At 35.8% G+C, this 13,280-nt stretch overlaps 1 protein-coding gene across 1 annotated transcript; it reads left to right on the plus strand.

Annotated features, from left to right (window-relative positions):
• Positions 1 to 848: 848 nt before the first annotated feature.
• cop1 (COP1 E3 ubiquitin ligase) lies at positions 849 to 12,932 on the plus strand. Its single transcript, XM_058762384.1, has 20 exons — positions 849 to 1,450; positions 2,105 to 2,164; positions 2,260 to 2,357; positions 2,524 to 2,588; positions 2,689 to 2,808; positions 3,655 to 3,723; positions 3,821 to 3,880; positions 4,518 to 4,606; positions 4,719 to 4,776; positions 4,886 to 5,000; positions 5,192 to 5,327; positions 6,913 to 7,056; positions 7,163 to 7,271; positions 8,673 to 8,754; positions 8,841 to 8,957; positions 9,047 to 9,164; positions 9,551 to 9,675; positions 9,892 to 10,052; positions 11,547 to 11,591; positions 11,777 to 12,932. Exons 1-20 carry the CDS (start codon positions 1,167 to 1,169, stop codon positions 11,792 to 11,794), a joined length of 2,073 nt encoding a protein of 690 aa, XP_058618367.1. The 5' UTR covers positions 849 to 1,166; the 3' UTR covers positions 11,795 to 12,932.
• Positions 12,933 to 13,280: the final 348 nt, after the last annotated feature.

Raw genomic sequence — 13,280 nt, forward strand, 5'->3', positions numbered from 1 at the left:
TTCTCAATATTTAGATTTTTTTTTTTTGCACCCTCAGATTCCAGATTTTCGAATAGTTGTATCTCAGCCAAATATTGTCATCAATGAACATCAATGGAAAGCTTATTTATTCAGCTTTCAGATGATGTATAAATCTCAATTTTGAAAAATTGACCCTTATGACTGGTTTTGTGGTCCAGGGTCACATATTGTGTATAGTTCAGCCAAAATGAAAGTATAGACAGATTAAAGCTGCAGTCGGTAAATTTTGCCTCTTTGTCGCCATCTATGTTTGAAAACCTGGAATTGCAAGCTGCTTGTGGAATTATCTCGCTTGCGTGGGTTGTGAGTTGGCACGGCTCCAGCACGGATGAATCTAATGTTTTGAGGTGAATGTGTGGATGTTTACTGTATTTAGCAATCACAGATTCTAGCCTATGCCTTGGAATATATGACCCAAATAAGAACTGTCACAGTATATTGCCATCTGAACATGTAAATAACAAGTCTGCCACGTTTGTTCTGACCAGCTGAGGAAAAAAGCATTACCATAAATGCTCATATCACCATGAATGAAACTGAACAATGTAGATCTTCACTAAAGTCAATTTTACATAAAATGTTGCTATTTTATATAAATGTATAGTCTATATTCAAATTATTACAAGTTGAGGCATTTAAAAAACGGATAAAAAACATCTACGACGGTTAGTTAGGAATGAAGAAAAGTTTCTCAACGGCTCTGGTTAGAATGAAGAATTTCAGAACCACTTTTTTGGAAAAATTGTTTTGATTGACACTTGCAGTTTTCCTCCAAACCAATAGATGCCGCTGCCGAGTCACGTGAACGTTTGATTTGGGGAAGTTCTCGCGTGAACATCCTGCAGACAGTGGATTGAAATTTCTAAAGCTCTCAGAGTTGTCAACAAATCTCTGCGGAGCTGCATATCCACATTAGCATCGAGCAGACCCAATGTGAACCTCTTGCATGCAGAAGAACCGCTTCAGCTGTGCTCAAATAAGCGCCTTTCAGTGCTAGCAGAGCGCTTGGTGGAAGTTTCTGCCTCTTTTCTCTCATCGGTGTCGCTTTAGCTAGTTAGCGTATCTCCACAGCCGCCCGGATGCGGTGAAGCCCCGCAGTTTTACCTTCAGCTCTGGCCTTCCGACGTGCGCGAACGGCTTCAATCATGTCAAGCACTCGGCAGCAGCAGCAGTCCGGCGGTGCAGCGGGGTCCGTCCCCGGGACGAGCTCTGGAAGTATGAGTAGCAGTAGCGGCGGCGGCGCCGGTGGAGTGAACAGCGGGAGTAGCGGCGCTCAGAACGGGAACAGCCCGGCTAACGGGGTGTCCTCGCGGACTCTGGGCTCGGTAGCCGAGGGACAGAGCGCTCGACTGGGCTCGTCGAGCAGGAAAAGACCCTTGTACAACGGTCTGATCAATCCGTATGAGGACAAGAGTAATGATTTTGTATGGTAAGTAGATTCACCTTCCCTCACTTGGCTGCAGAAAGCTAAAGCCACTGGAAAGTGAAGTTTGAGTGTGCTTGTTTTGAACAATTTCCCACATGCGGGCTTAATTGCAGGTTTATCTTGCAAATCCTGTGATTTTCTCCGCACTTAATCCTGTAATTTCTAGGATAAAGCTAATTGATTATTTTCAACAAGGTGTTAAAGGGGTAGTTTCCCATAAAGGAAAGGTCTGTCATCATTTACTCATGTCGTTTCAAACATACATGAACTTTTTTTTTTTTTTTTCTGTGGACCCTAAAAGAAGATATTGGACATAATGTTAGAGACTGACATTTTATCCACGGAAGTAGGAAAATAATACAAGTTGAAATTGTATATCTGACACTTGACAAAACTTGTGAAGTGAATTCAGCTTGAGTGATGCTGCCATTAAAGTTTTAATTTTTAATTAATTTTTAATGTTTTACATTTTCACTCACATTGATAAAATAATTTTTAATAAAAAAACAAACAAACTCATTTTTAGTGATGGTCTCAGACTTAAACCCCACTGTGTACTAATTCAAAACAACAGTGAAGTTTCAGCTATTTGTTGATTTGTTGGAAAAAGGAAGCAAGCTTTGCATGTCATTATTTGTTTCTTTTTTTTCTTAACAGCCCTATATGTTTTGAGATGATAGAGGAAGCTCACATGACAAAGTGTGGCCACAGTTTCTGGTGAGAAGCACTTGTTCTCTAAACTGAGCCTTTTCATGTTGCATTTTCCAACTCAATTTCCAGGCTTAAACAGTCATGTCTTCATTTCTATCTAGTTATAAATGTATACGACAGAGTTTGGAGGACAGCAACAGATGCCCAAAATGTAATTATATCATTGATAACGTGGATCAACTCTACCCCAACTTCTTAGGTATGTGTATGCTAATAATATTCTTATAATGTATTCAATACTTTTCAAATTTGACATCAAACTTTTATTTTTACCACCCACTACATGTGTTTCTGTATCAGACATTTGGTTGATTATTGATTTTTATGGATTGCTTAGCTGACATGATTCTCTAATGATTTTACAGTGAATGAACTAATCCTAAAACAAAAACAAAGATCTGAAGAGAAGCGTCTGAAACGGGATCACCCTGTAAGTGCATCCATCTCTTCGTTTGTATAACGAGTGGAAACTGTTTAAACAACCACGTTAAACAATGTCTTATTGTTCATGCTTCATATGCTGTTTATAGAATGGAACCAAATGGCAGGTTTTCCAAGACGTCCTTGGTGCAGATCAAGAGAATATGGATTTAGCCAATGTCAACTACATATTGGAGTACCTGTTGCAAAAAAAGAAACAACTGGAGGCGGTTGGTACACATCCTCAGAAAACATTACTGTTGCCTGTCCCAACACTTCTGGGTTCTTCAGGCACCCTGAGAACAGCTGCTTTATATTAGCATTTCATTCACATTGTGGCACCTAGGCTGTTGAAACTCCCAAGATTGGCAGAGATTTGGATTTTGTAGATTTCTTTTATTTTCTGTGGATTAAAATAAATCAAATTTGAAAAAATATGATGATACAAACCCTGAAGTTGTGACTAATCATTTAATTTGACCAAAAATAAGGCCAAATAAACCATAACCTACTATTTTTATTTTATTTATTTATTTTTATTTTTTTCCACATTCGCACGGCACAGTATTTTGAAAGAATATGCAAGTAAAAATCTTGTAATCCTGATAAAACATGTCTTAAATGGCAATCAGTAATTGGTAAAACTTTTACAGTATCAAATATTATTTGCCATGTGGAGAAATGGAAATGTAAGCAGCAAAGACACTGCATGTCTGCTATGTAGTTTTACATTTTAAGGCCAAATGTTTCTGACTTTTATTATATGTGACTGATAGATCAAAATACTGACTAAACTTAAACTGTTTTTGTCTGATTTGTTAAAAAAAAAAACGTTATATTCACTATAAATTAGAGCTGTCAATTTATAACTTTCATTAACATTAACAAGCATAACAGATTATATAATGCTTAAAAGATCATTAGATTCAAAGCTCTGTTGAAGAGCCTGGAAACGTGGTTGATTGTTGATGTCATGATGATTTTTTTTCTTATAAGGGGGTACAAAACCCCCCGCTGTGACTCATAAATACCAATTGCCTCTCTTTTGCTGATCCATCAATGATCTCGGTCCACAGGAATCACAAGCTGCTCAGCGCCAGATCTTAATGGAGTTCCTGAAAGAAGCCAGAAGAAATAAAAGAGAGGTTGAGCCTCCACATCTATTTTTAAAATGTTGAGTAATGCACCTTTGACAGCAATGAGGTCTTTAACTCAAAATCTCCCTGTCTGTACTTCCAACAGCAACTGGAGCAGTTACAAAAAGAACTGAACTTTTTGGAGGAGGATATCAAACGAGTTGAGGTCAGTTTAATATGGTGAACCAGATTTTTTTTTTTTATGGTCCAGCGTAGAGATATTATGTTCTTGTAATATGTTTATATATATGGTTAATCATTACTGTTAAAAAGTTTGGGGCTGGTAAGATTTTAAAAATGTTTATGAAAGACGTCTCATGCTCACTAAGGCTGTTTATTTGATGAAAAATACAGTAAAACAGGAATATTATAAAATTAGGATTATATGATAAATTATGATTATAAATGGTTATGATTGCAATTTTAAATAACTGTTTTCTATTTGAATACATTTTGAAATGTAATATATTCCTGTGATGGCAAAGTTGAATTTTCAGCATCATTACTCCAGTCTTCAGTGTCACATGATCCTTCAGAAATCATTCTAATATGCTGATTTTGTGCTCAAGAAACATTTATTAATGTTGAAAATAGTTGTGGTGCTGCTTATTATTTATGGATCATTTTTATTTCAAGGTGAATAGAAAGTAGAAAAAAAAGCTTTTTATAATGTTTTTATAACATTATAAATGTCTTTACTGTCACTTTCAATCAATTTAATGCCTTTTGAATAAAAGTGTTACTGACCCCACACTTTTGTAAAGTAGTGTACATCTGACGGATATGATTGCATTTTATTTTAGGAAATGAGTGGTATGTACACAGTGAGTGAAATGGACCCCAATTTAGACAGTACTGTACCCCAGTTTGAAGCTCCCTCTCCTGCACCCAGGTAAGACCAGCTATTCAGGTGTTTGCAATATTTCAAATAAATACATTAATAAAAAAAAAGGTCTAAAATCATGTACATAAGATGACAGTCAATTTATTGTTTCTGTCTCCAGCAGTAGCATAATAGACCCCACAGAATACATGCAGCACCCTTTTGGTGGAAGCACACAGGTAATTTTATTTATTTTTTTCTTCATGAATTGTTCTCATTTGCTGTTATGACTGGTGTATATCCCTTTGAGTAATGCTGATATTCACTGTTAATTGTTTTTACTTTTAGGGTAAAAGACAAACTTGGTACAACAGCACTCTGGCGTCACGGCGTAAGAGACTGACGGCACACTTTGAGGATCTGGAGCAGTGTTATTTCTCCAATAGGATGTCTCGAATAACGGGTTGGTTTATTCAAAGCAGTATAAAAATAAAATAAAATAAAAATGTATATCCTGAATGCACTGTAAGTCGCTAAATGCAAAATGTAAATATAAAATGTGTATATACTGTGTATCTTTTCATAAAAAGTATAGTATATTTGTTCATAACTAATATCTGATATATTCAATGCAGTCGCTTTTCTCGTTAATAGATGACAGCAGGACTGTTAACCAACTGGATGATTTCATGGAGTGTCTATCAAAATTTACCCGTTACAACTCTGTGAGGCCTCTGGCCACCCTATCTTACGCTAGTGACCTCTATAATGGCTCCAGTATTGTGTCCAGGTAAGGTTGTAAAAATCCTAATTGAAGTTTAGCCCACATGTTGTTCAGTTCCATTCTTTATGTAACCAGCAGAGGGTAGTATTGTATTACTGAATAACATCACAGATATTGATTATGAATTATTTTACAAAAGCTGAAATTGTGGCCAGCTTATACATAAAATATATAATTGCTCATGATTTTCATCTCTGTACCATAAACGATCATCAGCTTCAACAAAATGCCCAAATGTGTATCTTTAACTGTGCATTCACATTAATAAGTCAGCAATTACACAGATTCCATTCTGATAAAACTTGAGTAAAGCATGACACATTAACATTCTTGGTTTATTTAGAGTTGAAAGTAATGGCTTGTGATTTAATGGTAAAGCAGACGTTAATTAACTGCTCTGATTGTGTGAGTGAGTCAGTTTACTAATTTCTTCAGGCTTTCTTGTAAATCGCTTTCTCCAATTCATTAAAACCGCCGTAAACAAAGTAATATTTAAAAAAAAATTGAACTGCAGGTCTTGCTGTTTGCTTGTTGCAAGGTTTAAGGACAAGATGTCCTATCTATTTAGGCTCTTTTTTTCATTACACTAGTGTTCAGAAGTTTGGGCTCTGTAAGATATTTACTGATTGATTGATTGATTGATGTTTGTTGAAAGAAATTAATACTTTATATAGCAAGGCTGCATTAAATTCATATTTGACATCATTCAGAAATGACAGTTAAGACATTTATAGAATTATAAAATATTTATATTTCAAACTTTTTTTTTACTTTAAGCAGCCCTGATTTCAACATTGAGAACAATAAATGTTTTGTGAGCAACAAATCGGCATATTAAAATGATTTCTAAAAGATCATGTGATACTGAAGACTGGAGTAATGACTGCTGAAATTTCAGTTTTACCATTACAGGAATGAATTACATTTTTACATATATTTAAGCAACAAAATATTTTTTAAATTGTTACATTTTAGGGTACTACTGTTTTTACTGTTAAAAATAAAAATTAAAAATTAAACGTAGTGTATATTTCACGGCATTTAAAAAAAATTGTTTTTTATCACTATATGTTCAGACTGTAAGCTCTCAACTAGGTTTAAACAATTTTCTTTTATAGATTCAACGGTGCAGGAAACATGATCTGAGTGTTTTAGAATGGTGTTTCCTCCACATCAGTGAAAGATGGCAGACAGTTTGGAACTGTTAGCAGATCCAAGTGTCATGAAAATCATTTGTTTCAGTTCTCAATTCCCAAGCCTAGTATTGGGTTTACAAATAAAATAATTGAAATAACGGTTGATTTGAGCCAATGTTTTATGAAATATTCAGATATATTACACCAATCCTCAACCAGCCAAAGAACCTTGCTCTGCTTGTATAAAAAGTGCTTATTTCATCACACCAACATTTTTCAGACATGCTTATATCTGATCACCTAAGCGTCTGAGAGGCTGTTTGGATGCATTACAGCTCTTGTCTCTTTCAGTGTTCATGTTTGAGTGGAAGTAGAGCAGATAATGAGCATGCACAGTCAGGAGAACTCACTGTGCTAACACTTGTTCTGTCTCCTCTCTTTTCCCTCTTTTGCAGCATTGAGTTTGACCGCGACTGTGATTACTTTGCCATTGCCGGTGTCACTAAGAAAATTAAAGTGTTTGAGTACGGCACTGTGATCCAGGATGCTGTGGACATTCATTATCCTGTCAACGAGATGACATGTAACTCTAAAATTAGGTATAAAGAGTGTCTGAAATCAGGGGTTGGCCTCAATGTTCTTCTTGGTGGATTATGCAGTAGCACAACAGAATGTCACATTTTCTTCTATCTTGTCTCTTTCCAGCTGTATCAGCTGGAGTAGCTACCACAAAAATCTGTTAGCGAGCAGCGACTATGAGGGCACTGTCATTCTTTGGGATGGGTTCACAGGACAGAGGTCAAAGGTCTACCAGGTAGGTACCCTTATGTGTCAGGCAGTGCCAGATGACATTCATTACTCTTATACCCCTTTCTGTAGGAGAGCAATTTTTACAAATTTCCTTCTTAAAGGGGTGGTTTACTGCTTTATTTCTTTGCCTGATTGTGTGTATGGGGTGCAATATAACATGTCTTCGTGTTTCGTTTGTTAAAAACCGCCTTATTTTTCATGTATTTCACCTTTATTGTAAGCCGTTTTCTCCTCTGTCATTTGAACGACCGGTTGACTTCCTGATTCTATGAAACCACTCCCTCAGAAACAGGCAATGGGCTCAGATTGGTTAGTTGGACCGGTGTGTTGTGATTGGCTAAACTGCGTACTGCACATTGTCCGGAAACTTCACGCCCATTACCTTCACGGGCGACAGTTGCATGTGCTGCGGTCAAATGTAAATAATGGTGTCAATATTGCCGTATCAGTTTGAGCCAGAATCAGACCCAGAAAGCGGTAATGAAGAGAGTCAAGCAGAACTTCCGCAAGCACAGCTCTTACAAACGTTTCTGAATGGAAGTTTGCTGTTGTGATTACATATCATTTTTTGAAGTTTGTACACGTTTGTCTTATACACACAAAATAGCATGGAACTAACTGGCTACTATAACCAAACAGCATTGGCTTGTGTTTACGTTCTTGATCAAATCGAAAAATTACGTCATAAAGTATACATGGAAAATACATTTACAAAATTAGTACATAATTACAAATTCGGTCCAAAATGTTTATGCTGCGTTTGTCATAGACACACGAAATAGCATTTAACTAACTGGCTACTAAAGCCAGCGTTGGTATTTGTTTACGTCCTTGATAAAACTAAAACATTACGTCTGAAATTATACATGCAAATATATTTAAAATTATGAAATCTTACTTACAGGTTGTGGCCCAACAACTGCTGCCTCTGTTTTTAAAGTTGGAACTGCTCCATGTTTTAGTAATAGTTTCTGTGTGAATCCGGCATTGAACTGTCTTCTGTAAAATGCGTAGCACAGAGAGCTAAATTAGGATTGTAATTGTCAGGAACATAATCAAACATAAATTTTAACCATTGTTGACGAACTACAGCATTCGTAGGAAGCCCGAACACAGAAGACCTGACAGCTGGGTGAAAATAACACCGTTTCGATGATTGATTCATTTGTTGATTATTTCTGCAATTAATGGGATAAAAAGCCTTTTTGTATATACTGAGAAAACATTAAATATGACAAACAGATTAAATTAAATATATGAAAAACAAACTATTTTTATTATCAACTGGATAAGTTCTAGACTTGGGTTTGAATTTAATATGTATGTTTGTGTATACATCTGGGATTTGCAATTCCTTCAGACTTCTTTTAACTTGGATTCTGACCTTCGAGTTTCATTTCCACAGGAACATGAAAAGCGGTGTTGGAGTGTCGATTTCAACCTTATGGATCCCAAACTCTTAGCATCAGGATCAGATGACGCAAAAGGTATTTTTGATGAAGTTATCTGATTTGGGATTCTTATAGAGAGATTCTTCTATAAATACTTAAGAATGAATTCTCTTTTTCCCCAGTCAAGTTGTGGTCCACCAACCTGGACAATTCAGTAGCCAGCATTGAAGCGAAGGCCAATGTATGCTGTGTAAAGTTCAGTCCATCCTCTCGATATCACCTTGCCTTCGGATGTGCAGGTGCATAATTCATTTGAATCAATCTATTAAAATGTTTTACTTCCCGTTAAAATCGTAAAACCTTTCAATTCACTCTAAATCTTTTCCAGACCACTGTGTGCACTACTATGACCTGAGAAACACTAAGCAGCCCATCATGGTTTTCAAAGGCCACAGGAAAGCAGTGTCCTATGCCAAATTTGTCAACGGAGAAGAGATTGTGTCTGCGTATGTATACAATGAAATTTCCTCTGCTTTTTTATCCTGTATCAATTGGAAAAATGGCTTGAGTGTATAAGAGTCAGTGGAAAGAAGTTAATGTGTAATAATAGGGATTGTTGGAAAAAACATCGAATGGTACGATTTTTAATGGTGTATTGCTGTATCACTTAACCTAATCAAAACATCAGCTATTGGAACAGTATTGGCTTATTGTGTTACAAAAATATTGGTTATCAAATCATCCTCTAATTTCCTAACATTTGCATTGCTATTCAATCCGGAACCATGATCCAAACCGCACCATTAGAAATCTGAACCATTACACCACCAATTACAAACAACTTTCAAGTTGAAAACCAAACCAACTGAGTTAAATTGTAACATCCCCACAGATCAACGGACAGCCAGCTGAAACTCTGGAACGTGAACAAGCCTCATTGTTTGCGCTCATTTAAAGGCCACATAAACGAGAAGAACTTTGTGGGTCTGGCATCTAATGGAGACTATGTAGCATGTGGTGAGTGGCACTACGCAGAATTGGTTAAAACGGTTGCTTTTGGCACAAAAACTATTTCAGTCTGGTTACAATCAGAACTGTGATACCTTCTCTGATCATTTCAAATCAATGGCAGGTTTATTATTAAGTAGAAAGGTAATAAATGTTTATCTAGTTATAAAAAAAAAAAAAATACTAAAACTCCTCAATAATGCTCTCACTTCATATACCCCACAGGAAGTGAAAACAACTCACTGTACTTGTACTACAAGGGGCTCTCCAAGACGCTGCTGACTTTCAAGTTTGATACTGTGAAGAGTGTCCTGGACAAGGATAAGAAAGAGGACGACACCAATGAGTTTGTCAGTGCGGTGTGCTGGCGAGCTCTACCTGATGGGGTATGATTCAATCTTATCTCATTCACATTTGACATGATAAATCACTCTTTTAAAACCAGCAGTAGAACAAGAACGGCCATGGGGGCACATGGGGGCAGGCGAACTGAACTCCTTGGTACATTAAGGACAAGTAATGGCAGGGTAGCAAAGGACAGTGGGTTGGGAGAAGGTTGGTGTACATCTGCTTTCAGAAATCCATGCTTATTAAACCCACAATCCTCTGCTTCACTGTCTAAAATAGTGTGGTTTGCAGGAAAAGGCATTGCTATAAAGTCATCTTTCAGCATGTGGCTAATTTACCATGCTCATTAGAAGGAGGATCCAAACAGGGCTGTTACGATCCTGACATTTTCTGATTAATGATTTAAATGTGTTTTTGCTCATGTTCATTGTTTACAAAACTTGAAATATTGGAATCACACAATACAATGTTCTTATTTTACAGGGTTTGTTTTAACCAGAGCCCAATATGAATAATGCCATTTTAAATTAGTAAACATTTAAATATGTTTGAAGTATTTCTCTTTAGGCTGCTTTAGTTTTTGGTCAGGTCCTTTTTTGTTTTGTTTTATTGTCGGGAACAAAGTCAAACTGAATGATATATTATAGTAATATAATATTGATGATTATTATTATTATTATTATAGAATATGAAAATTTTAGTACGCAACATTAGTATATTTCTATCCTAAATCCACTTTGTGAAATATGTCTGTAACTGCCCAAAATATTTCCCACTATGCAAATGCTAAAATTAAGTGAAACCAAAGCGTTCCGGTGTTATTTTAGTATAATTTTAAAGTATTTATTAACATTTTCATTTTAATCTTAGTTACAATTTTTATGTACTCTTGTGATTTGTATTAGTTTTTGTTTTAAAATATTTGTTTAGATTTTTCATTTTTAGTTTCAGCAATTTTTCCCCCATCTATTATTTAAGCTTTACTTATATTATATATTTTATTATAATTTTAGTTCCATTTTCACTAAAGTTTTCTTATTTAAATTGCAGCATGCTATCAGAATTGAAAATTCACAGAGTTAATATGTAATAAAAGTAATTGTGATCAAGCCTAATAAGCTCAGAAATATTAGAAAATGAAACGCGTGGATTCATGTTTTGCCTACTTTATCAGCTAAAACCCCAATATAAACATTACCTCTTCTTCCAGATCCCTTGTGTATTGCGTACCTTTTAGACTTGACATTTTCCCAGAAAAAAAAATCGACAATAATTGTGTGCAAAACCAATGTGCTGACCAGGCTGAATTTCTGCTTAGTGTCATGGTCTTAATTAATTGCCTTTCTCATCCTTACATAAATTACGCACAAATAAAATGTCAAGGCCTTTTGCGAACGTATAACAATAAGGAAAAGCAAACTGAGTTTTTGAGTCTGGAATGACGTGGGAAGTTTAGGCAAACATCCCAGACAGGCGACTATTGTTTTGGACATTCTGTCAATGCTCTGACATTTCTTTGTTTTGATTCTCAGGAGTCAAATGTGTTGATTGCAGCCAACAGTCAAGGAACAATCAAGGTGAGTTGTACTGTAAAACAATACATAGCTACACAAATGCCAATATTTATTGCAGAGAGCTGTTTTTTATTACTTAAAAGCGGAGGATCTGTCCTCCTGTAGTCGCATTCGCTCAGCTGTTGAATACGTCGTTTCTCAAAACTCTAAATTGAATCGCACTGCAAATGTTTTTCTTGTTTCTAAAGGTACTTGAGCTGGTCTGAAGGTCCACTCCAGTCTGTTGTCAGAACCTACTAAAGAACTGTTGCTTCACTGGTCGGTCGATGCAAGGGCGCTGAAGCTGGGTGGAACTGAAGCAAACATTTCCAAGAAAACAACCAGCAGAACTGGTTTTTATCAGCATTATATTTGTAAAAGACTCAATCATTTTGCGTCGTCATACTATCGCTGTATGTGAAATGTTGAGATGAGGACCTGTTTGTGCTGACAGGGAGACGGGCGCAAATGCCTCTTTTTGAATAAAGTTGTTGAATAAAGGTATTAAGGAGTTATTGGAGAATAGGTGAACATCTTTAAACCTGGAGGGGAAGACACATTCTCAAACCTTTACTAGAGGTAATTCTAGCCAGAAAAAGAGCTATGAGACATTTAAGGCCAAAGCACAAGACCATAACACAATGAAATACTTTTAGTTCTATAAATTAGCTGTCTTTGATTCCTTTGAGCCTGTTGTATCTATTTACTTGTTCATTTTGTTTTTGATACAGTGTGTGTCTGTTTATCCATAAGATATGTGTAAGCTTTGGCATATTCCGGTGGTCTCCCCAAATTAAATTACAGGACCTTTTTTAGCTTTTCTGTTGGTTAAGTGGACATGCTTATATCAAGGGTATTTTTTTTTTTAAGTATACAAGATGTACTCTTAATTTGGCATTTACCGCATTTTGAAATGATTTCATTATTGTAAATCCCAGGAAGTCCTATACTCATCAGACAACCTTTGCATGAGATTCTTCTCAGATCTAATATTTTGCCTTTTTGTCAGTGATTCCTGACAAATGTGAGTTTGCAGGCATGGACGGTTGCCCAGGGCTCTTTCACGTGGTCAAAATTTGTCAAAAACGGAGTAAATTAGAACTCTTCAAAGGTTTAATGACACTATGTATACTTCATTGGGATTAGTTAACATCACCCGTAACATTGCTGCTCTTTCATCTTTGAGTTCTTGTACAAGTGTTATTTATTTTAATAATTTATAGAAATTGTGTGAACATTGAACCCATAATAGACTTTAGGTTTCAAGCTTTATTTGTAAGTCCTCTGTTGCATCCTAGTAATTCTGTTTATTTACTCATTTTAACACATTAATTTGAATGAATAAATGATTCTTTTTTTTCCTTTGGTTGTATACTGTGTTTATCTTACTGAATGAAATTATATACTGTGTTTATCTTTCTAAATGAAAAACGGCTTTCTCTTAGTGTATTTTGGAGTAAATTGATATTTTGTGTTACTTGCTCAAATTTGATTTCATTCTACATTCTGTGCTTCAGAATGTATTTAGAGTGTAATATTAGAGAATACAAGAAGGTTCATATCATTTCTATTACACAGATTTTCAGGGCAATTTTACTGCTTTTACAAGCCAGCCGTCTCGCTGTGTCCTGACAATCTATAATTTTAACAGTGACATGATTAGAAGATCTCTGCTTTTTCAGTATATTCAGTACATTTTATATCCCTCTCATG

This window comes from Onychostoma macrolepis, chromosome 02 (genome assembly GCF_012432095.1).
Source record: "Onychostoma macrolepis isolate SWU-2019 chromosome 02, ASM1243209v1, whole genome shotgun sequence".
NCBI lineage: Eukaryota > Metazoa > Chordata > Actinopteri > Cypriniformes > Cyprinidae > Onychostoma > Onychostoma macrolepis.